The sequence below is a fragment of the Uloborus diversus genome, chromosome 1 (assembly GCF_026930045.1).
Source record: "Uloborus diversus isolate 005 chromosome 1, Udiv.v.3.1, whole genome shotgun sequence".
Classification (NCBI taxonomy): Eukaryota; Metazoa; Arthropoda; class Arachnida; order Araneae; family Uloboridae; genus Uloborus; species Uloborus diversus.
In genome coordinates, this window is record NC_072731.1 from 108,870,294 (window position 1) to 108,895,612 (window position 25,319).

At 32.2% G+C, this 25,319-nt stretch overlaps 1 protein-coding gene across 1 annotated transcript in view; it reads left to right on the forward strand.

The window, feature by feature from the left end:
• LOC129219371 (putative deoxyribonuclease TATDN2) overlaps positions 1-25,319 on the forward strand; it is a gene marked incomplete in the record, with an annotated part of 46,060 nt that overhangs the window by 6,388 nt on the left and 14,353 nt on the right. The window contains 3 exon segments of the mRNA XM_054853785.1: positions 15,747-15,843; positions 17,745-18,105; positions 24,271-24,631. Of these exon segments, the coding sequence (XP_054709760.1) occupies positions 15,747-15,843; positions 17,745-18,105; positions 24,271-24,631 (819 nt within the window).

The following is a 25,319-nucleotide window of genomic DNA, read 5'->3' on the forward strand; positions in this document are numbered from 1 at the left end:
ATTTTAAAACGAAATTCTGTTTTCGTTTATGAGTCAAAAATTTAAATGCTGAATAGATGGTCTAATTCTAGTTTTGCTGCAACTGTGTCTATAGATATTAATGATTGGTTTATCATAGGCTTCTAAAATGCAATTCTAAAACAATTTTTAAAAAAATTATTATTTCATGAGCTGTTTTTATACTTTTGGAGTCTTCACTTTGAGAATTGCGATCTCTTTGTATCCGCTTTGAAAACTGAACTTTTCGAATTTTTGATGTTTAGTACGCTTTGTTAATAGGTAAACAAATAAATTCTTCTTTTATGTTTATTGAAATCATGAAATTTAGAAGTTTTAAACAAAATTTTGAGAGTTTTTCAACCACTGCTTAGATTTTATTTGTTTCAATTATTCAACAAAAATTAATATTCTTAACAGGGGAAAAAATCACAAGAACACCCACTTTGAAAATTCGTTTTACAATCTCCCCTCCCCCCCACTCAAAATTGTTTGATTTTTCACAAATAAAATTTACCCTGTGAAAAATCCCGGGCAGACCCCTGTTCAATAGCCAACGCATGTTTGCAAATGTTCGGTTCCCACTAAAGACTGATCGGTGGGAAAGGGGGATCATCAGCCCAGTGGCAAAAAGTTTCGTAGCTGTCTGTGACAAGCTTTTAGAACTTCATAATCTGTCTGAAAAATTTGCGCTATGTTTCAATTTAAAAAAAAATAAATAAATGAGTCTTTTTAAAATAATTGTATTTGAAACCTGGCAGGAGGTGACCCCCCCGCCCCACTCCTCTCCCAAAGACTATGGTGCACCTCCCTAAATTCTATGAAGCATCCCCTCTCAAAAACGAGAACCCCCACCCCAAACTGAGACCAAAATCTTTCTTAAATTACACCCCCCCCCCTTCTCCCTCATTCACCAAAATGTTTCAACGATGCAATCTGATGACCCCCCGTTCCCCTGTCCTTGGTGGGCATGCAAAAATGTAAACTGAATTTAACACTTTGAAACTCTTAAAAATCTCAGAATTTCATTTAACTAAATTTCGTGATTTTAATAAAAATAAAAGGAGGTTTTATTTGATTACCTCCTAAAACGTTCTAATCATCAAAAATTCGAAAAATCCGATTATCATATCGGATACAAAGAGATCGCAATTCTCAAAGTGAGAGCTCCAAAGGGATAAAAAAGGATCATAAAAAAATTATTTTTTAAAAATTAGTTGAGAGTTGCATTTTAGAGGCCTATGATAAACATATCATAAAAATCTGTCGACACAGTTGAAGCAAAACTAAAATTAAACCATCTATTTTCAGCATGTAAATTTTTGACTCAAACTAAAATGGAATTTCGTTTTAAAATCTTCAAAAGATGGTTTTAATAAACTTTTCATTTATGTGCCACCATATAAAGCGAAGTTAGCTTGAAAAAAAATAAAGTAAAAATTTGATTCTCGTATCGGATGCAAACAGATTGCATTTTTCAAAATGAAGGCATTAAAAGCAGTAAATAAAAAAGTTGATTAAAGTAATATAATTTTAGAATTACCATTCAACAAGTCTACATGATAAATATTATTAATATTCACTGAGACATTCACCGAAAATCGTTCACCGAGTCGGGGGGGAGGGGGAGGGAGTGGGATGAGTAAAGGTTTAACACCATACCCTAAATGGCATAAATTATACAGCTGGTAACTCTGTTTGAAGCAATCACATTTCAATTTGCTGATAAATGTTTGTCACTGGGGTCATCAGATTGCACCATTGAAACTTTTAGGGGGAGGTAATTTGAGAAAGATTTTTTCTCAGTTTTGGGGGGGGGGGGGAAGAGGCCTCCTTCTTGAGAAGAAAGTGTGCTATCGTCTTTGGGAGGGGGGTCCTGCCTTATTTCAAAATATTTAAAAAGACTCATTTATTTTATTTTTTTATTGAAACCACGCTCAAAATTTTGCAGACAGATATTGAAGTTCTAAAAGCTTGTCGCAGACAGCTACAAAACTTTGTGCCACTGGGCTGAGTAATAGCTGTGTGACAATTTGCTTGATACTTGACTTGAAATAGTTCTCTTTTGACTTTATGTTTAGGCTTTCTTTGCAACAAAAGAAAAATGAGTATGTTACTTCAGATTAGTTTATTTTTTGTTCAATTTCGATGTCTAAAAAAGGCATTATTTTGGAAACCATAACAACATAAATCTTAACCGGATATCGCGGAAAATTTCTCTGGTTTTTGTAGTTTCAATCTTTTTGCATCCTGCAAATATTTAAATACCAGGTGTTTCCAAAAGAATGACCCGATTAGAAATGCGTATATTATGAAAACTATTGGAGATAGACACTTCAGATTAACTTTATATTACATGAATAATAGACACATGAATTTTTTTACATACAAAATTAAAGGTGCTCAATATGTCCACCTTTGGATGCACGACATATATCTACACTGTAGTCAAATTCGTCCCAAACTTTTGCAAGTATGTCTGCATCAACTGCTTCCACTGCTTAAACTAACAACCTAGGTATTTGAATTGTTTATATACCATCTTCTAATGCTCTTTGGGGAAGGGGGTCCAACAACATGGTATCGACGAAAATCACGCTGAACACTTGTTACGGACTCGCACTTCACGAAGTGTAGAACAAAACACGATTTTTGTCATGCAGTCGCCATAATCACAAAAACCAGGGTTGTTTGGTTTAAACCACGTTGGTTTAAACCATGGTTTAAACCAATTGGTTTTTTTTTTAAATGGTTTTTTTAAAAAAAAGTTTAAAAAAAAATCCATTTTACTGGTTTACATTGATTTCCCCACACATATTGAAAAATGTAAAATTCCATTTATGCTAAGTTCCTAGCTAAGTTGCAGGGATAAATACTAAAATTGCAAAGTTGCTTCTTCAAAATGTATTACAAGCTTTAATCGAAAAAAAATATTAATATATTTTTTATTTCATATATGTGCCATAAAGCACATTTCAGTCAACTTCCATCATTATGCTTAATTTGCATGATTAGTTAAGATTTACTAAGGATTGAATCTTTTATTGTAGATGCAATTCATTATATTGCTCACTCCTGTTGCAGGGGTGTGATATTTTTGCCCATTTATTTGCACTTTCCTGGAATTTTAACTTTGACTTGTAAGGTAGTCAACAGTCTAACTTAATTGTTTGCACATAAAAATTAAGATTTGTTCTGCAGGTGAACACAAATAATATTTTTTGAATCAAATTTAAAAAAAAAGTTTATACTTCATATTATGATACGTAATAGTTCCTTATATTATAATGTAGGAAGATTAAAAGACAAATTTTTAAATTCCCAGAACAAAATGAAAATGTATGTGTAAAAATTGATTGAGAAATATATAAATCTTCACATATAAACTACACTCTCCATTGGTGTTTTTTTTTTTTTTTTTTGGATTCTGTGTGCTCAAAAGATTTTGATTGGCTATACACCTATGCTGCTTTATGACTATTGGGTGCAGATAATTCTTAGTTTTTTCCCCTCTTTTGTTCATTGGAATTGGGATTTCGGTATTTGCTTTGCCTTAGCTAACCTGTGCAGTTTAGAAAAGTATATAAAGATCAGCATTATGTAAGATCAGAAAGAAAAAATATGAAAATTGTTCTTTTGAAAAGATTATGCTTCAAAATATAACTTTTACCTTTATTCAATAATTATTCATATAATGTTGGGTTTGTAAAGTTTTTTTCTTAGATCTTCATTGTATTTTATCTTAACCCGCATCGCAATCACTTCTTGAAGTATTTCGTATCATAAAGGGTCTATATATACATGCATACTAATATGTTAATCAAGTCAAACATTTCAATCAATATTTCCCCGCAGAAAGCTATTTTAATTATTTAATTTAGTTACAAGATTTTGTTCTTATCTCTTTAATTAATCAAGAAATTAGTTATAATGTGACTATTGAATAACTGTTAATTACATGGAACCTTAATTACCTTCCAAAAATTAATTGTTTTTCTCGCAAATAGTATTTAAACCATACAAAACCCGGTTTAAACCCCAAAAAAAACTGGTTTAAACCAAAAAAACTGGTTTTTTTACCAACCCTGACAAAAACTGAAATGGCGGGCGAAGAAAGACAGTTAGCACTAGCTGTCGGCAACTCCGTGAAACATGAGATTTTCGCCATTCTAACAATACCTTTATTAAATAAAACGGATTAAAATCTGAATAGTTATATTTTTTTGAAATCGGGTCATTCTTTTTGAATCACCCTGTATTTTGGTGAATCGAATGTTATTTTCATATATGCTACCTCAGATTAGCATATTTTATGTTTAATTTTAGTGAAAAATTAATAAATTTATTTTATGGAAAACATGCCAACGTTGAACTTACTCATACTTTACGGAAAATTGCTTCTCGTTTGAAATTTCAATCTTTTTGCATCTTGCAAATATTAAAATATTTTGGCTAATTAGGTACTATTTTCATTTATGCTACTTTAAATTAGCATATTTTATGTTTAATTTTAGTAAAAAATAAATGAATTTCTTTTATGGGAAACATGCCAACATTGAACTTAATTCGCGAAAATTTGCTTCCCGTGTTTGAGGTTTCAACGCTTTTGCATCTTGTAAATATTTTTCTATTTTTGGCAATAAGAAATTATTTTGACACATGCTACATCAAATTAGCTTGTTTTATATTATTTTTTTAATAACTAAAAAATTAATTACTTTTGTTTAATTACATATATACTTATTTAATTTTGCAATTTTGATATTAATTTATCATTAACTGATTCTTGGTTATTAGAGACGTACCGAGTATTCGGTACTCAGCCAAATTTTGATCAGGTTCTCTTCCATTACCGAGTAGTTGTAAAAAATTGAATATTGTTCAAAGCAGATTTTACAATTAATAAAAAAGTGTGATCATATAATATACTGCAATCATTTACAATTCAAATTTACAAGTCAAATTTAAATTTTGAAAATAATGAAGTTTGTTATGCTTCAATGGAGTAAATCTTTTATTTTAATGCCCCAAAGTTAATGAAACTTTATTAATTGATTTTTGCCACAAACAAAATTATTTATAAGAAGCATAAAAATAAAAAAGGCTTAAAAAATAAAACAAGGTTAAAATCACAAATGTGCAGGAACACTGCAGACACGTGTTTTGGCATTACAAGGAATGCTTTTTTCAATGCACGAAATGTGAGCTTATAGATTTAAAGACATACGACAAAAGTCAGATTTTTTTTACATTCATTAGCTCACATTTTATTCACTGAAAAAGACATTCCTTGTAATGCAGAAACACGTGTCTGCAGTGCTCCTGCACATTTGTATTTTTAACATTGTTTCATTTGCTTAAAAAAATTATTTACATTTGTATGACTAGAAGTATAGATTGATATAATTTGTTTTAATTCACACTTGATAATCCTACCTTTTATGTATTTGTTTATTTTTACTTTAAAAAATAACTTATTTGTAAAATTATTGACACAAACAAAATCTTTTAAATAATGCGTGATTAAATTTCAGCTGGAATTTTGTTTTAAAAACTATTATTTGGGCATGGAGGTTTATACTACTATTCCAATGAGTTCAAAATTCGTCAGGTATGTGTCGGTGGTTCTTCTTAAAACATAACTGAAACTCGGTACTCGGCCGAGTAGTGAAAGGCTGAATACTCGGCTACTCGACCAAAGTGGGACTCGGTACGTCTCTATTGGTTATTACAGGTTTTTTTTTTTTTTTAATTTTTGAAATTTAAACAATTGAGCACCTAACATTTTAACTTAATGATACAATTTTGTAAAGATGAATTTATAAGTACGTCTGCTAAAGTAATTAAGATATGTAACAGGGATGATTGCATTTTGGTTATTCACTGGAAATCCAGTAGTGTTTCTTATGCTTTCACCTCTAATCCCTACTTCCAATTTTCCCCCTTGTTCTCAAATGTTCAAAATTACTATTTTTGTTGGGTTGTGGGCATGCATTAATACAGGCATCGCAGCGTTCCTATATTCCTATATTTTCCTATATTTCTGAAAAAGTTCCTATAATTCCTATAATTCCTATATTTTCCTATATTTTCAGTTTCCGATTCCTTTTTTTTTTTTTTTACTTTTCCCCTCGACTTTTGGCTACCGCCTTTTCCGCGATCCACGTGCAGCCGCCATTTTATCTTTCCTACTGTGCAGGGCTCCCAAATGGTTCGCTTTTCCCGCCAAAGTCCGTGTTTTATGGTAAAGTCCGCTTTAGACTTTTAACATTATGGTCTGATTAGTTCTCTTTTATATTGTTTTTACTTAAATATCAGATTTTAAAAATTTTTCATTTCGTTAAAAGTTACTGTTCTCCCAAGCAGGCCGCCGCAGCGCGTGTTAAACAAAGTTCGTACGCCCATGAAAAACCTTGAAAAGTTCTTGGGGGGGGGGGGGCGGGAGAAGGTCACACACACACATTTTCTAGTGTTTGAAAGCCTTGAAAAAGTATAAAAAGTTTCTTTATTGCTTGAATTTATTTATTGTTTGGATTGTGCTTGTAATTCTTTTAAAAATATTTCATTAGTGCAATTTTCTGAACATATATATTCGATATGATTTATCGCGAAAAATTGCTTTCGTGTTTGAGGTTTCAATCCTTTTGCATCTTGTTAATATTTTGATTCTTTTTACAATCCAAAGTGATTTTGACATGTGCTTACCTTAGCTTAGCTTATTTTTCGTTTAATTTCAATAATTAATGAAGGAATTATTTTGGAAACCATGGCAACATTGAACTTACTCGACTCAGACGCGGAAAAATGCTTCTCGCTTTTGAAATTTCGATCCTTTTGCATCTTGTAAATATGTTGATGTTTTCCACAATTAGAAGTTATTTTAGTATATGCTACTTTAGTTTAGCTTATTTTTCGTTTGATTTTAATAATTAACGAAGGAAATATTTTGGAAACCATAACAATAACATTGAGCTTATTCGGACTTCGCAGAAAATTGCATCTCGCGTTTGAAATTTCAATCCTTTTGCATCTTGTGAACATTTTGATGTTTTTGGCAATTTGAAGTTATTTTGACGTATGTTTCTATAGATTGGCTTATTTTTCGTTTAATTTCAATAGTTAACCAAGGAAATATTTTGGAAACCATAACAATAACATTGAGCTTATTCGGACTTCGCGGAAAATTGCATCTCGCGTTTGAAATTTCAATCCTTTTGCATCTTGTGAACATTTTGATGTTTTTGACAATTGGAAGTTATTTTGACATATGCTACTATAGATTTGCTTATTTTTCGTTTAATTTCAATAATTAACGAAGGAATTATTTTGGAAGCCATGGCAACATTGAACTTAATCGGATTTCGCGGAAAAATGCTTCTCGCGTTGGAAATTTCAATCCTTTTGCATCTTGTAAATATTTTGATGTTTTCCACAATTGGAAGTTATTTTGACATATGCTACCTTAGTTTAGCTTATTTTTCGTTTAATTTCAATAATTAACGAAGGAAATATTTTGAAAACAATAAAAACATTGAGCTTATTCGGACTTCGCGGAAAATAATTTCAATCCTTTTGCATCTTGTAAACATTTAGATGTTTTTGATAATTGGAAGTTATTTTGACATATACTACTTTAGATTAGCTTATTTTTCATTTAATTTCAATAATTAACGTACGAATTATTTTGGAAACCATGGTAACATTGAACTTACTCGGACTTCGCGGAAAATTGCTTTTGATGTTTGAAATTTCAATCTTTTTGAATCATGTAAATATTAAAATATTTTGCCCAATCGAATGTTATTTTCCCATATTCCAACTTAGATTAGCATGTTTTAGGTTTAATTTAGTAGAAAATAAATAAATTTTATTTTATGGGAAGTATGCCAACATTGAACTTGGTTCGTGAAAATTTGCTTCTCTGAGCTTTCAATCGTTTTGCATCTTATAAATATTTTTATATTTCTGGCAATTAGAAGTTATTTTGACATGCTACGTCAGATTAACTCGATTAAATTTTTACTTAAATAACTAAAAAATTAATATTTTTTGTGTTGTTTAATTCAAGCTTATTTAGTTTTCCAAACATAATTTTGATTATCATTAGCTTATTTTCGGTTATTACTGTTTTTTTGTGTGGGAGGGGGAGGGGTATTAAATTTAAACAATTGAGCACATAACATTTTAAAGTAGCGTCTGTCTATGAAACAAAGTTGAATTATGTAATTATATGAAGTTGAATTTGTACATCATTTCATTGTCATGATGCCTGCTGCTGTTGTTGTCGTGTGCCAAGTAGGCTGGCAATTTGAGGTGCACTGCTTCACTTTTCCAACTGTAGAGTAATTTGGTGTGAAGTCCGACTTCTACAGTACACACATGCCATAAGGACCCGTTTATAGGGGACAAGAACAGGAGAGAGAAAGTACGTCCATGCCCGAGCCGGGATTCGAACCCGGACCTTCCTATCGCAGTCAGACTTCTCTGACCACTAGACAAGGCAGGCGGCATGATGCCTGCTAAAGGGGGGAATTTGTTTCCCCCCCATAAAAGTTCAAAGCACTCATGGCCCTGCAATCATGGATTATTTTTTTTTAATGTAAGCTTTATGATTCTTGAAAATATACTTTGAATATGAAAATTGCAAAACTATGCCTCATGTGATCTGCTTCTCTTTGTGATTGAGAATTTCAGACATTTTTAGGGAAACTTTCAATACAGTAGATCTGTTTGGTGTGTGATGGATTCATATTGGTGGAGAAGGGATATAAATGCTATTAAAGAAGCATTACAATACAGAAAAACACAAAAATAATTTTAAACTATAGAAAGATGAAGCACAGCTTCATCTATCCTTCAGTGAGACTACCAGCATCCCTGGTTCAATTCAAAATGTATCATTACGCCCATTTAGTTCTATGGAGGCTGCCTTAAGTGCTGCGCTAAGTGCCTCTCCCCCCTCCCATCCAAATGTTTGTGTAAGTAATATTATTCAATGGATAAAAAGATCAGTTGTGCAGAAGGTGATAAAGGAATTGTATCATTAAAAATCAGTATTATGGTTAATTAACAAATTATTTTCAGGGATTTAGCAGCAGGCAGCTAATTTGCCTTTTGATGCTTCCTTGTGTTTAAATGAATGGTCCTCTCAAGATCCTCTTTTTAATCCTAACTGGTCCTCTTTAGTCCTCTTTTTGATTGAAATTGGTCCTCTTTTACCCTTTTCTAAAACTAAAATGTGTTGGGAGCCCTGCATTAGTTTCTAGAAAAGTGAAATTTTATCTGCACAATTGCATTCCATCCTCATTGATTTGGAGGCTTTGGTATGATCTTAAAGAAACGGTTTTGATTACTAAAATGCAGTTTCCTAACGACTTCTCATTTATTTATTTTGAAGTAATTTAAAAACCTATTTTAACTTAAATTTTCCAAAATGCATGTTTTTGTAAACAAGTGCAAGGTTCTATTTATTAATTTTTTTTATGAAAGTAGTAAAAACTAACCCCCCCCTCACTTTTTGTACTTTAAAACTTTGGGACAGTGGTGGCCACCAAGTTTTTTAGGTCTGGATTATTTTGCTTTAATGACCAAATATTTCTAAATCAAATATATATTTTACTGGGTGTCCTTCAAAGTCATGGGAAATCGTGGATTTCAACTATGATCGAATTTGGTACTGAAAAGTCAGGATTTTCAGGGGGGAAAAATGGTCAAAAAGTATCATATCAGAGATTTTTCTGGAAAAAAAACACAGTATACATTTAAATTTTTAATTTGCATACATTTAAATTTTTACCTGATCACTTTTTTCTAGAAAAGAAAAGGAAATTCACAATAATTTCTTTTTCACAAAAATAGAGAAAATTCACAAAAAATATTTTGCTTTTTCGCATAACGGGGACTTAAAAAATGAAACCTGGATTGACCCCTGATATTACTGTGACATGTGACTTTGATTTCAGCATAGCACATGTTTCAACAACTTATAAAACTTTAAGTTTGGCTTTTACTGCATTGTCAAGTGATAACATAAATTAGAACAGAACTTCACGAATTTCATTCTAGAGCACAGCTTGCCCATCGCAGTATCGGATCATGCAAAATCTTTCATTGAAAATTAGATTAGTGACACAACTATTTTAAGAAAGATTTGTGTTCATCTACAAAAAGTTTCGTCTATTTTTTTTTATTTTTAAAGAAGTATGCCTTAATATGTTTAGTACAAATTACAGTTTTACGCTCTTTTACTGTTTGTAAAATTGATTTTGTGTGTATTTTTAGACTTATTTATGCGTATGTATTGCACTTATGTCAGGTAGTGTAATTACATGTTTTTAATCGAATAGTAGTATTGCATTTTGAAAAAAAATGTCATACGGGCGAGCTTTGTTATCGAAATTCCTGTATATCCTTTTTTTTTTCAACATATTCCTATATTATTTCGAAAAATTCCTATATTGTTTGCAGAAAATTCCTATATTTTCCATCGAATTCCTATATTTTTTTCAGAAAATTCCTATATTTTCCTATATTTTTGTTGGCAAATGTCACTTCTATCCCTGATTAATAGTAAAAGAAACTAACAGCACAAACAATGAAATATATGAGTAACTTAAGAGCCCCCAACTTCTCCCCCCGAAGCAGAGTAAGCAGAAACTTAATGCAATGCAATCCAACCAATGAAAGCTAAATAAAAAAAATAGAGATAAAAAGAAAGATTAACTCAAAAAAAAAAAAAAAATAGAACTTGTGAGAGAGCTTCAATTAAGCTTTGACTAATAGCAATACGATATTTTACTAAGCTTGCTTTAACCAATTGTAGTGCGATTATCAGGGTTCGCTGATATATATCATGGTTTATATCTGATATTTATTTTGAAAATATCATGATATTTTCGATATTTATTTTTTCAACTATGGTATTTTCAATATAAAAATTATATTAATCGTAGTAATATTGTTCATTTATGATTAAATATTACCAAAACGTTATGTAACAAATTAATATAATATTTCTCTTTTACTTGTATTTAATATTCATAAAATTATTAGTAATGTAATACTTTTAGTTCAGATTAAAAGTGCCAAAGTGCCTAATTGAATATGAAACATTGTTCAGAAAAAAAGAAAATGTCTTATGACTGTGCATCAATTAATGCATATTTTTATTTCTGAATCATAACTGTAAAAGTAGCTAACAGGAGAAAAATGATTAACAGCTAATGCTAAATGAACTCTATTAAAATTGATAAAAATGTAAAATGAAATATGAGATATAAATAATGAAAGAAACCTTAAGTCTAAATAGTATAATAATAACAATATAAGAAAGTGAAGAGTGATTTGAAGATGCAAATACTATTTTGAAGATTTTTATTTGTGTTGATTGAAAATGTCTACAGGGGTCTGTCCAGGATTTTTCACAGGGTCCGTTTTTTGTGAAAAATCAAATAATTTTGTGAAAAAAGAATTAATTTTGAGAAAAATCAAAAAATTTCGCAAAAAAAAAATTGTTAAAACGAAATTTTAGAATTTAGAGATGGCACAAACTGCATCAATTAAACTTAAAGTTGAGTGTTTTCCTCTTCTATGGCGAGAAAATCATTCTGGATTTTTTTTCTGCAATTTGGCGGGAGGGGGGGGGGGGTCGGGCATCGCTCTTTCAAGTATCAATATTTATCTACCATTCTGCATTATGTTAAATTATACTAGATATATTTCTATACAATATTAAAAATAATTGTAACAAAAATATAAATAAATAAAACAAAATTCAGAATAGGGTTTAGCATTCAACTTTTTGACCCAAGACACTCTTAAAAAGCACAGAATTTCGTTTAAAAATTATAAATTCCGTGATTTTAACAAAAATAAAAAGATATTTCAATTGTTTACCTCTTAACAAAGCGTAATAATCATCAAAAATTTGAAAAATAGGATTCCCATAGCAGATGCAAAGAGATCGCAATTCTCAAAGCGAAGGCATCAAAAGTATAAAAACGGCTTGTAAAAGAAATATTTTTCATAAAATTATTTTAAAATTGCATTTTAGAGTCCTATGATAAACATATCATTAATACTGTGGACACAGTTGACCCAAAAAATAAATAAATAAATAAATAAATAAAATAAAATAAACCATCTATTCAGCATTTTAATTTTTGACTCATAACAGAAAATGGAATTTTGCTTTAAAAACTTGAAATGAAAGTTCTAACAGAAATAAAGAGACTTTTCATTTATTTGAATCCTAATAAAGCGAAGTTAGCTTGAAAAAAGAACAAAATATGATTCTCATATCGAATGTTAAAAGATTGCATTTTTCAAAATGTAGACATCTAAAGAAAAAAAAAAACGGTGATTAAAAGAGTTTATTTAAAGTTAATCATCCTTGTTAGCATCGAAAAATCAAAATCCATATAATTTTCTCCCAAAATAACAATTAAACATCGCACCGCACCGTAAAAACGCAAATATTGACAAGCCGACAAAATGATGAGAATATTTTCTAATCAAGTCATTATAAAGGTTCAACGCCAGACGCTAAGTGGTGATAGTTTTGAAGTTGGTAACCCTATCTGAAGCGATCATATTTTTTCCTCACCCTTACTATCCCTTGGCAGTTCTAAGTTCATTTCGAGGATATATATTATTATTGTTTATTAAATCATGAGCGGGGGGGGGGAAAGTGCTTACCAATGCTTTATTTTCAGAAAAGTTTACAACAACACTGCTGCTAATTAGCTGTGATAAAACAAACAACCATTAATATTTATTTGGCTGTAGCAATTATTTATCGCTTGCAGGAGCATCGCAAGAGTGCCGATTTTTTCCTTCTTTTTTCAAAATTAGCCAATTTTGTATGAGCTGATCCCTCTAATTTGACTTAAAAAAAAGGTTCCAAAAATGATCGGTTTATACACAGAAATATGCATTATTTTGCTTTCAAATTTGCTCTTTCAATAAACAATTTGTGACAGATCCGATCTTGTTTATCAGAATTTTGTGAAGGGTCCGTTTTGTTTGATCGGGATTTTGTGAAAGGTCCGTTTTGTTTAATCGGGATTTTGTGAAAGGTCCATTTTGGTTGATCGGATTTTTGTGAAGGGTCCGTTAACGGACCCAAATATCCTCTGGCCAGACCCCTGGTCTAATATATATCAAAATATCAAATATTTTCGATATTTTCAAAAATATCATGATATTTTCGAACCCTGGCGGTTATAGATATTTCAGCAATGACATCTTTGAAAATCTTTTAATCGTGTTCAAAAGACTTAGTTAAATTTTGAAAACATGTAAGATGTTCATGAAATACACCACAAACTCAGTCATTCCAGCAATGGACTGCAGTTTCGTGTTTATTAGCACTCATCAGCCCAGCTTAGGAAGTGACCGAGCTGGAGGTGAAAAACCTCATATGGAACACAAGAGTGCCAAACAAACTGGTAGCTGAGACAGAATTAGCACAAACCAGACAAGTGACCAAAGCTATGGTTCAGTTCAACTCGAAGATTGTAGGCAAGGTATTTTCACAGTAGCAAAAACTTTCCAGCCAGTCTGCGTCACTATTCTGGGCTGTTGAAAATAATCTGCGGTGTTATTATTAGTTTTATTTTCATTTTTCATAAAATACACAAGTCCCTGGTAAAGGTCAAGTCTAAAAAATTTTTCAACTGGCTAGGGGCCACTAGACTCGAAAAACTTAGTAGCCGCTACTGTCGCTGTGTTTCAAAGTATAAAAAAAAGGAGGGGGGCAGGGAGAGCAATTTTCACTACTTTTACAAAAAAAAGTAGAACGTTTTGCGCACTTTGAAAAACAATTATTCAATACATATTTATTTAAATATGGAAAATTTAAGTTAAAATAGGTATTTGAATTTATTTTAAATGAATAAATAAATAAATTAGTAATGATAAATACAATAATGAGAAGTTGACAGGAAACTGCATTTTAGAGGAACCTTTTAGTTTATAGCAAAACTTCCAAAGCAATGAGGATCAAATACAATTGTGCAAATAATAATTCACATAAGATAAATAAATACCTTTGTGCTGAACAGTAAAGTAAAAAAAAAAAGCACAAATTTGCTAATTACAGCTTGTTGACATCCTCCCCCCCCCCCCCCCATTTTCTTCTATTTATCTTTATTTTTCCTTTTTTTTTAATTTTTTTGTTTCTGTTTATTTATTTTGTGGTGGCTTTTTTTTTTCTTTCTTCCATTCAGCTTTTCCTTTCTTGCGGTTCACGGTTACCGACATTTTCTTTGTGTTTAAGCTTCGGCTTAATCTTTGTCCAATTGAATTTCTTTCTTTCTGGGTTCCGTACCTAAGAGAAAGCTCTTGGCCTTTGCTTGTATTCCTATTGGATCTAGCTAATCCACTATTTTTATCTTTTAAGCTGCGTGCTTATCTGCTCTTGGCTTTTGTCGGATGTCTTTTCATCCATAAGCTCATTACTTTTTGCATTGAAAAAGGCGTTCCCTATAACAATTCACATGTTTCATGAAAAAAAAAACGATTTATAATACATTTTATGTTATCTTCAATAGTTTGTATTGAGGTAAAGATCCAATTCTGTTTTTGGAAACTTAAGCAAGTAATAGGATCGTCTATTGCCATTTTGCGATCGACCAAACATGGCATCTATGCAAAAAATTTATACTTATAAATAGCTCTTTGAATTTGTTACATCAAAACCCTAAAAAAACTACAATTTAGATGAAATAGTCAGTTTTTAGCACGTTAGCCTCTAAAGCAATGAAGATAAGATAATATTCTAAAGGTAAAATTTTGCATTTTCAAGACAATAATTAAGAATTATCCGAAAAAAAGGCACATTTTGCATACTTTTCAATAATTTGCATTGCTATAAACATCCAATTATGTTTATGAAAACGTAGGCAATTAACGAGTCTTTCATACCAACACCTTCGGAATGACCAAATATGGCGACTGCGCCAAAAATTAAGATATAAATTTCTGAATTTGTTGAAAAATAATAATTAAAAATAAAAATCCTCATGAGACTACACTTTAGTTGAAAAGGTTTTAGTGCTTTTGCGCCCAAAGCAATGAGGATACGGTGAAATTCAAAATATAAAATTTTTCATTTCTCAAGAAAATTATTTTAAAAAATTTCAAAAAAAAAAAAAAAAAACGATTTGCTGAACATTTTTAGTTTTTTCATTAGTATTTAGTAAATAAAACATCCAATTTTGCTCCGTTTTTCAAAACTTAGGCACTTAAGCATCTTACCTACTTCTATCTGGTGAATGACCAAATATGGCGACTATGTTTCTCTCTGAAATGCTGAAGCATCCATCGCCTTTCTGGTCAAAAGATGATCTCCAAGCGATCTTTGCCAAGTTTTTTTTCTTTTTTTTTTTTTTTATTTATTTCTTTTTGTTCTTTGGTAAAATTATCTGCAGACCGCTGAAAAATCTGCGACTTGCATCTTGCAGTTTCTGCTACCGGGGTAAATATCCTATAGCCCTATTGGCTATCGTCTAGTCTGTGCTAATTCTCTTAACTACCGGTTTGTTTGGCACTCCAGCTCAGTCACTTCCTAAGCCTGGCTGATGAGTGCTAATAAGCACAAAACTGCAGTCCTCGGCTAGAATGACTGAGTTGGCAGTGTATTTCATGTACTTCTGCCGTAGCCCTGGATAAAGGGAGGTAACTTGCTGAAAATGTAAGATGTGGTTTTAGCATATTGTAAGTTTTAATCCAATATTTATTATTTCCAGGTATTATTTGAAGCAAGTCAACTGCAAGGAATATCTGCATCCCCACAATGTTCATCAGAGAATAACTTTACTTATTCAAAACAAAAGATTTTGGCTGGTAATTATTCTTCTCACAACAATCTGCACAGTGTCCCAAAACATGCTAGGAATACTAAAGCTGAAGTAACTGAAATGTCTAATAAATATTTGCTAAACGCCCAAGCATGTACAGGTGAAAAATTCACTTTTAATGAAGATTATATGGAAAATTTTAATGGAGTGTATGTGCAGGAACACCTAACCGTATCCAAATTTGATACTAATGTCCCAGATATAAATAATTTATACCTTAATGACAATCAAATTGATAGGTATACATTTCCCACGGATTTGTGTGTCAGTGCAGACACTTCAGCACAGGTTTTTGATGATCAAGATCCTTATTTGATGAAAAATACAGTTGAAAGTAGTTGCTGTTCAGGTGCTGATAGTCAAGATGACAACTTTTTTTCTGATGAAATTGTTGACGGTAGTTGCAGTCCAAACTCGGTAACATCAGTAGATGACATTGATTATAGAACACTCTTGGATAGTGATTTCAACAATCCAACGACAGTTATAGATTATGATGTTTATAGTTTGCCAGATGAATCCCTTGGTAGGGACTTTTATAAGTTGTCAAATACACATGCATATTATAATGCTTTTAATTCCCCCAATTATGTAGATAGTGATAATTTTAGCTTATCTACAAGAAGTCTAGAATTCACATTACCAGAGACTGACTCCAATCGTGGCTTAGTGTTTCCCGACACTTATTCTAGTTCCCATGGTGTATTTAAATGTAATGAACTTGAAGATGGTAGCCGAAATTCTTCGACTTCACCTGGAGGTTCCAGATCCAATTCAGTTTGGAATAGCTTACCTGAGTCCTGTGATTTGTGGCCATCAGTAATCTACCCCCTATATTATCTGCAATGTATGCAAAGTAAGAGTTAGTAAGGTTAAATTATACTTTCTGATTTCTTACTATCAGCTATTTTCAAATTTGCAGCAAATATTTATGTGTAAAACTGTTGTGCTAAATATTGTATACACTTTGACCTAAAAGTTTTGGTTATTAACTTAAAAAAAATTAATGAAAATGAGATTTCTAGAATTAATATACATATGCTTAGGTATTTCAAAACAGCTATTGTATAAGTTTACTCACACTTGTATGCAGGAGTACATGAATCTAAAAAGGTTTTGCACAGTTCTTTAAATGTCTTGATATTCATGAAAAATGACTTGAATTTTTATGTGTTGTAATGAATTCAAACTGCTTTGATTTTTACCTAAAAAGTTAATTAAAATTCTTGGTTTGGAAATATCTTTCAATTTTTAAAAAATATATTGGTTTGGTTCAAACAAATTGAGTAAAAGTAAGAGTTTTTTCTTTACTGCATCTAAGTAATTTTATTTGATCATTGTTCTCAATGTGATCTTCTTTCATTGTACTCAAAATTTAGGATTAGTACGAATCTGTGCAGACTGCTTGCATACATTTCACAGAAGTGAGAGAGGGAAAGCTAGATGTTGATTTTCTCAGAATTCATGTGCTACTTAGCATTGCTTAAAAAAACGAACTTTTATTACTACAGCCTACTTCAGTTACAAGTACAAAATCTCATAAAGCAAAAAGAAGCCTTGTTGCTATTTCAAAAATTCTCAAACTTATCGAAAAGGCTTATTTACATAACTATCTAATATACTACTAGCAGTAGAATCTGTTTTTGGAAGATTGATTGTTTCTTATTGTTTGCAACTAAGTTTTTTTACAATTTTGTACCACACATTTCAAACAAACTAGCCCTGTTTCTGTGGACTTGCTTATGATAACACATTGATTCTGTGAACATTTATCCCTTTGATCAGTATTCAAAAATAAAAGTTTAGCTCTGATATAATAACATAATTTATTCTAAAACATAACGTATTTTTTTGCTCTCTTCAGTTAATAGTTGCTTTTATTTTTAGGTGATTTTTCTTCTGTTCCATCTGACACATCTTCAGTGTGCAGTGTGAACAGTAGAGACAGCTCTCCAAGAAGATCAAAGTCCTTCAAATATGTGCAATCTCCACCCGACAGAAGTTATGAATGTGAAGACAGTGGTACTCCATCAAGAATTCTTTCATCTTATAGGAGTTATAAACTTGAGAATAGTGTCACTCCAATAGAATATCCTAGTTCCTACAAGAACTATCAACGCGACAATAGTGGTACTCCGACAGGACAGATGAAAAGGACGTATTCTGGCATATCAATCAATAGTGATGATTCCCCCAAAAATGACTATGAAAAATCCATGCTTTTGAAAACTCCAGATTCAGAGCCTAGGTATTTATGTGATTTTTGTATCTTTCAAAATTCACATGGAAAAATGTAGTGCTTTAGTTGGGTGGGGATAACATTTAATAGTTACATGCTTTATAGTAACAATATTTGTAGTGTTGATTGATCTATTTATTATTATTACATTGAAACGCAGCAGAAGTGATCTTGAGTTTAAATTTCTGTAATTCTATTAGTTTGATTCAGAAACTAGCATTCATGTTTGCAAATTGATACATTAGTGAAAACACTAGTTTTTTTCTACACTTTTTTTTTTTTTTTAATTTTGTGTGACTTTCAGACATTTTTTCTCTTGAGCGTACTTCAAGAGTGTTTGTGATTTAAAAAATTTTGGGTTGCCATTTCAAAAATTTTGGGCTGAAAACACATTCTAAAACTGAAAAATTATTTTTAAAAAAAAATGTTAAAATGTTTCTTTTTTCCTGTAATTTCAATGATTTTTGTATGCGTATTTGAAGATTTTTTATGGGGGAGGGGGGGTGAGCTTTCTCATAGTTTTGGAAAATTTCACACTGTTTTCAGAAAGCTTTACTTTAGTCCACTATCACCCATGGCATATACTTTGACTTACCGGCTTTTTTACCTTCCCCATAGCAGCTGTGAAAAAGAAATTGTTTCAAAGGACAATTATCATGCATACGGCAAGGCAGAGCTTCCATTTTGTTCTTTGGAGTGTGCAGAAAGGAAGACAAGCACTGTGCTGGACCATTTTACTGTATTTTGTCCAAATGTAGACAGTTGAACAATGTCCATACTGTGGGCATAACTTTAATTTACTGTTTAATTAGCACATTACTTTATTTTGCTAACAGAGGTTTGCTCAGTAACAATAACCGTTACTGTAATTCAAACCCGTCCATTTAGTTTCTCCTAGTAGATTGATAAGGCACATTATTTCATGTTGTAAATGAGCCAGGCCTTTTCTGGTTTATGAAAGAAAACTCTGTGGTATTTATACTGAAACTCGTATGCTCCATTATTGTCTATTCCAGACTTATGAGTCCATAACAAGGACGAAACTGCAGTCCTTGGATGGCATAACCGGACTAGGCATATATTGCATGATGTTGCATATGGTGTGGGTAGTATAATGATACCCCTGGTACACATTAAAGTTTCTTTTACAGCAAACTGCTTTGTCAGAAAAATTAAAGAGCCTATTGTTCTGCTCTTGTAGCAGGTTGCATCCAACACAGTATTACAGTAAGATAATGCCAGGCCCCATGTTGCTTTGGTCAACTCGTAGCAGCCTGACTGGATTCAACATCCCGGGTTTGTAAGGGGTCATGGAAATTCTGGAAATTCATGGACAAAAAAATATAACAAATTTTAGACATGGAAAAGTCATGAAAATAAACATTTTCAATAAAAGTCATGGAAATTTATTCAAAGTTATGCCTTGCGCAATATCAAAAATACCTTGGACAGTAAGAAAGTAACAGTTGCTAAAAGAGCATTAGAAATATTGAGTTATTTAACAGTATTGCATGTAAAAGCTATTAATATGCAAAAAATGGATAATCCCCAGAACAAATTCGAGTTGAGGAATTCTATTGCATCCGCTTCCGTATCAGCCACCTGCCTTTTTTTGCAATGTGATTTTACTGCTGGAACATCACTAATTTTGAATTCATTATTATTTTCAGCACTTCTTATATGTTATATCCTGTATCAGTAGACTTTCATAAACTTGATTTTACCACGCCTACTCAAAAGTAATTTAATTGCAACCAAGTTTTTTTTCAACCATTTCTTCTTAAAAAAGCATTAAATTTTTCAGGGTTTAAATTAATTTGTTGAAAGTTTTAGGAAATAAAGACTTTAGACATGCAATTGATAATAGATATTGGGGAAATCTTATAGTCAAACAGTTGTGCCCAACATACAGCTCACAACTGATCACATGTGGCCAACTGAAATATCTGGTTTAGAAAAATGAATTTACTGACAAACTTGGCATTACTTCAATGAACGAAAATACTATCGGGTTACATGGATTAGGGCTGGAAGATATCTGGATTTGCATATCACGATATATCAGAAAGTAAACACGATATATCGATATATCGGTATAATCAGCTGTATACATATAGAAGGGACTTATCATGGCATCCCTTCTCCACACCTTTATGAAATGCATATGAAAATCAGGCTCTCATTTTTTACAGGATCATACTAATAATTACTTTTTTCAATTCGAAACGAGAGTTTTGAAGAATTTCCCAACCTTTATAGGTGCAGTACAAGAGCGTTACAACACACACCTTGGGATCATTTGCATCAAAGATTTTGGCATTATATAGACAATTTCTAAAATTTATAAAGTACTATTCATATACCAATCAGCCAATCACATCAGAATACAAGGGTGCCAATCGCCCCCCCCCCCCTTCTTTTTCTCAACCCTCTCCCTTTTTTATTTTTTAGATCTCCTTTTTATTTCATTTATTTTTTTAAATATTTTTATATATATTGGTTTATTATTATTTTATTAGAAAAGTTCTGTGTGCTACGCCAATGACACACACCCACAAACTAAATAAATAAATGGAATAAAATATAAACAGAACAAAATTAATAATTTTTTGATTAAAAATAGATCAAAAAATTAAATAAATAAAAAAAATATCCCCCTCCCCCTCCCCGTCCCAAAAAAAATTTTTTGATGGCGCAAGTCGTGCTATACCCCCCTCCTCCCCTCCCTGTGAGTACCCCTCTCAGAATAAGTTTTAATTATATATAACTTATAGTGATATAAATTGCATCAAACGGTCTAAAAGCATAAACTAAGAAGAAAGTTAAAAAAGAACAATAGGAACAATAAACAACGATAATTATTTTAAAATATGTAACAATAACGATAACAACGAAGTAAGGAGAACAGAGAAAAGAAACTTAATAAAGCGCCAGAAAACCAAATGAACGGTTCCAAATAAAAGCTTAGTGATAAATTCGGTGAAGCTCGCGAAGGTGAAAAAACCGGTTTCAGCAGCTTCGACAAGTTCGAAATTTGAATCTTCGAATATCCTCCGAAATTCGAAACGACGAAGCTTGCTACCAAATACCGGTATCTTTAGGCGTGTCCCCTCCCTTCCTCCATCTACCCTCGAAGCAGCACAAGCGTGGTCCATGCCAGATGCACCGATGACGTAACACTCCTCCGTTCGCTCTATGCGACGGGAAGTGATCGTGCTGTGGAGAGTAGTCTTCGAATCAGCAGGTCTGGGAGGGGAATCACCGATCTTCAGTCAAGTCGAACGTCCGTCGGAGTGATCCCAATTCAACCGGTTTCGTGCAGCCGATTCCAGTGTCGATGAATTCGAAATTCGAACACATCGGTTTCGTTTACGATATACCGCCGGCTGTGATATATTATGGGTTCGGTTTTGAAAAAACGGTTTTTATGATATGGCTATGAAACCGGTGTTCAGCGGTATATCGATATATCGTCCAGCACTAACATGGATGATTAGAAGCACTGTTGACTTAGTAATGTCTCATTTAATCTTTGTTCCATTCATTACTTTTCTGCCCTATTTATTAAATACTCATTAGACATTTAAACATCAATATATTGCTTCACTATACTTTTACTTCGCATAAATTTATATGATAAAAAAATAAGAATAGTTTATTATAAAGGTCAAGATTCACGGTCGCCACGTCTTAAAAAACGTCTTCAGTCGCCATTTTCCTCCTGTTGTTCCTAGGAAAGAACCTTCGGATGGACAGGAATTATGCACAAACTCAAGAGGGTGGAAGAAAATAAATCACTTTGGAAGCATACTCCTGAGCATAAACACATCGAGGAAGATCCGTTTCTTGACCAGAACGGCAGTACAGTTATGTGTGACACATAGACGCCTTATTTGGTCACTCACAAGATGGAAGTAGGCAAAGTACTTAAGTGCTTAAGTTTGCAAAAACAAAGCAGAATTTGTTGTTTATTCAAATGCAAACTAATGAAAATAACGCAAAATGTGCTGTAAAGCATTTTATTTAGTTATTTATTTATTTTTCATTATTTAAAAGTTTTCTTGAGAAATGAAAAGATTTGTATTTAACATTTCATCTTATCCGTAATGCATTGGACGCTAATGTGCTAAAAGCTATGACAGTTCAATTAAACTGATGTTTAATGAGGATTTTACATTTTATAATTATTTTTGTGCTACAAATTCAAAAAATCAAACCTTAATGTTTAGCACAGTCGCCATATTTGGTCACTTCCAAGATGGAAGTAGACAAGATTCTTTTAGTGTCTAAGTTTCCAAAAATAGAATTGGATGTCTATTGCAATACAATGCAAACTATTGAACATTACACAAAATGTGCCATATTTTTCTCCTGGATAATTAATTATTTTCTTGGAAAACACAAAATTTTTTCCTTCAAATTTTATCTTCAGAATATTATTTTATCCATATTGCTTAGATGCTAATGTACTAAAAACTGACTCTTTCATCTAAATTATTGTTTTTTGAGGGGTTTTAATTTTTAAAATTACTTTCATATGTTAAATTTTTTGCGTAGTAGCAATGTTTGGTCATTCGCAAGATAGAGGTACAAGATTAGACTATTTAATTGCCTAAGTTTCCGAAAACAGGATTGGATGCCTATCTCAGTACAAACTACTGAAGGTACTACTGAAACTACTCCCCAGAGGCCAGCAGTATGTATTTGTAACGTTAATAAGTCTTAGTTGCTAGTTTGTTTCCGTTTTGTCTTCAATTTCTTGAGCCTTTGGGCCCCTTAAGGATGTGGACCCTCCCCGCATTGTGGGGTCTGGGGGTATGCAGATCCCAGGCCTGGATTTATTTATCTATTTATTTTGGAGAAAAAAAATGCATGTTTATAGCTTTTAAAATATATATTCTATTTATTTGTATTTTCATGAAATTAGTAAAAACTCCTCATTTTGTACTTCAACACTCGGCAACAGTGGTGGCCACCAAGTCTCCACAAAGTAACCTAAGCTGCATTTTAAAACATTGATTTTAGAACATTTCCTTGTACTCCCCACCAACCCCCTAACGTCAACAAAGAAGCACTAAAAGAGACTTTAAGTTTTTTTAAAAAATCAGAACCTAACCCAATCTGCCCTTTCCCTTCACTTTCCCAAAAACTGCCTCAATTTTCAATCTTTTACGTAAATTTGGCAATTTTCTCCAAGTGTGGCACCCCTCCCCCTTCCTTTTTTTCTTTTGAAAGTACAGTATACTCCCGATTATCCGTGTGCGGATTATCCGATTTGCGGATTATCCGTGCATCATTTCGGAATCACACTTTTCTAAAGCTTCAATGATGTTATCGATAACATCATTGAGGAAGTTAAAGAAATCGAAGGTTTCGAATCATTTGACGCTGAAAATGTCGAAGAGTGGTTTAAAAGCGACGAATGTGAATCAGGATTTCAATGTCTAACTGACGAAAATATCATTGAACTTGTTACTGAATCACACGCAAGTGATGATACCGAAAACGAAGATGAAGAACATGAAGAAAACACAATTTCACATTCTACTGCTCTAAAATCTGTGGAACATTTTTTGGATTACATGAGTGAAAGAAGTTACGATTACGGAGAAATAATTGCAGTAAGAAAAGTTCGTACGGACATATGCAACAATTTAAACAAACAAGGAAAACAAAAATGTATCACCAATTTTTTTTTTTTTTTTTTTTTTAAAGCAATAAATTTTGAAGAAAAGTTCCTGGTTTGTGTGAGTATTTAGTTTTTTCTAATTTCCCCTCAAATAGTTACTCTGCATATTCCTTAAAAGATTTTTCGGATTATCCGTGTTTTTCGATTATCAGTGCTATGCCGCCCGGTGTTTAGCACGGATAACTGGGAGTATACTGTATGTAGAAAATAATTATGTCTTTTTTTTCTTTAATTACATTTTATTTTTAATTTCAACACTCTTTTTTAAAGTATTAGCTATTACAGTACAGTTTAAAGTATTAGCTATTTCACAACGAAAGGGCGGCAAATTGAGAAACCGCCTCGAGCGGCAAACACTAGCTATGACACTGTTGATAACATGCCGCTTGCAATTTTCATGATGCCATGTATTCTATCCTGATGTTGTAAAATCACTTTTGGTGTTGAGTGATATATAATAATGATTTTTTTTTTTTTTTTGACAGATACCAAGAGGTTAGACTCGCATCCCATCTATGCAGGCGAAAGTCATTTCCTGTTTCTAGAAGCTCTTCTGCCGATACTAGAACATCGACTGCAGATCAAACTCCATACAGTGCTAACGAGCCTTCAGATGACAGAAAGAAACGCATACGACTGCTTTTACCGCACTACCAACCTTGGACACTGCTGACACATAAGTCAGATATAGGTTTCATTGACACCCATTGTCATCTGGACTTTCTTTTCCAAAGACAAGATTATGAAGGAACCTATGCTGATTATAGGAAATCACATAGTGACACCTTTCCCGAAAGTTATGAAGGCTGTGTTGCAATTTTCTGCAACCCTTACACATTCCCTAAGGTAAATTTATTTGTCTTGACGTTTCTAGCTGCCATTAGGTTCCCATGTAGTAACATTACGTTTTCATTGAGGGAATGGTTTTTGTTTTGTTTTTTTTTTTTTGGTGAATTTTTTCCAACCTTTAATATCATGGTTTTCCTATTAATCGCCAGTTGTAATTTAAAATAAATTTATTCAATAGTACACTACTGAGCAACAAAGCCTTTTTTCTTCAGACTTTAAAGTGAATTTCCATCTAGTTCTAGTAACTGCTGCTGACATTTTTATCCATCTTAATGAAATCTTGATGTTTGCTTTCTAATTGCTTTTTTCCCCCATTTTCATTTGACGCTAAATTTTATTCAAAGTACAAAGCAAGCCTGAAACACTTTACTACTTAAAAACAAATTTCTATAGTGTGCTTCAAAAAATCCATTCGTCTCTAATTTTTATTAACTGTACTAGCTGCGTCGCCCGGCTTTACACGGTGCATCTCGAAAATAATAGTTATGTCTAGTGATGCGTGATCAGCAATCAGGCTTGAACAAAAAAAAAAGTAAAATTTTACGTCAGATTGTGGAAAAATAACCAAAAAGTAAACATTTTAAATCCCCCAATCACAGGAAAAGCCTATAAAACAAAAGCATAAATTTTTTTTTGTTCATATTCCACTACCAAAAATGGCAACCGATCTTTGGCTTCAATGATT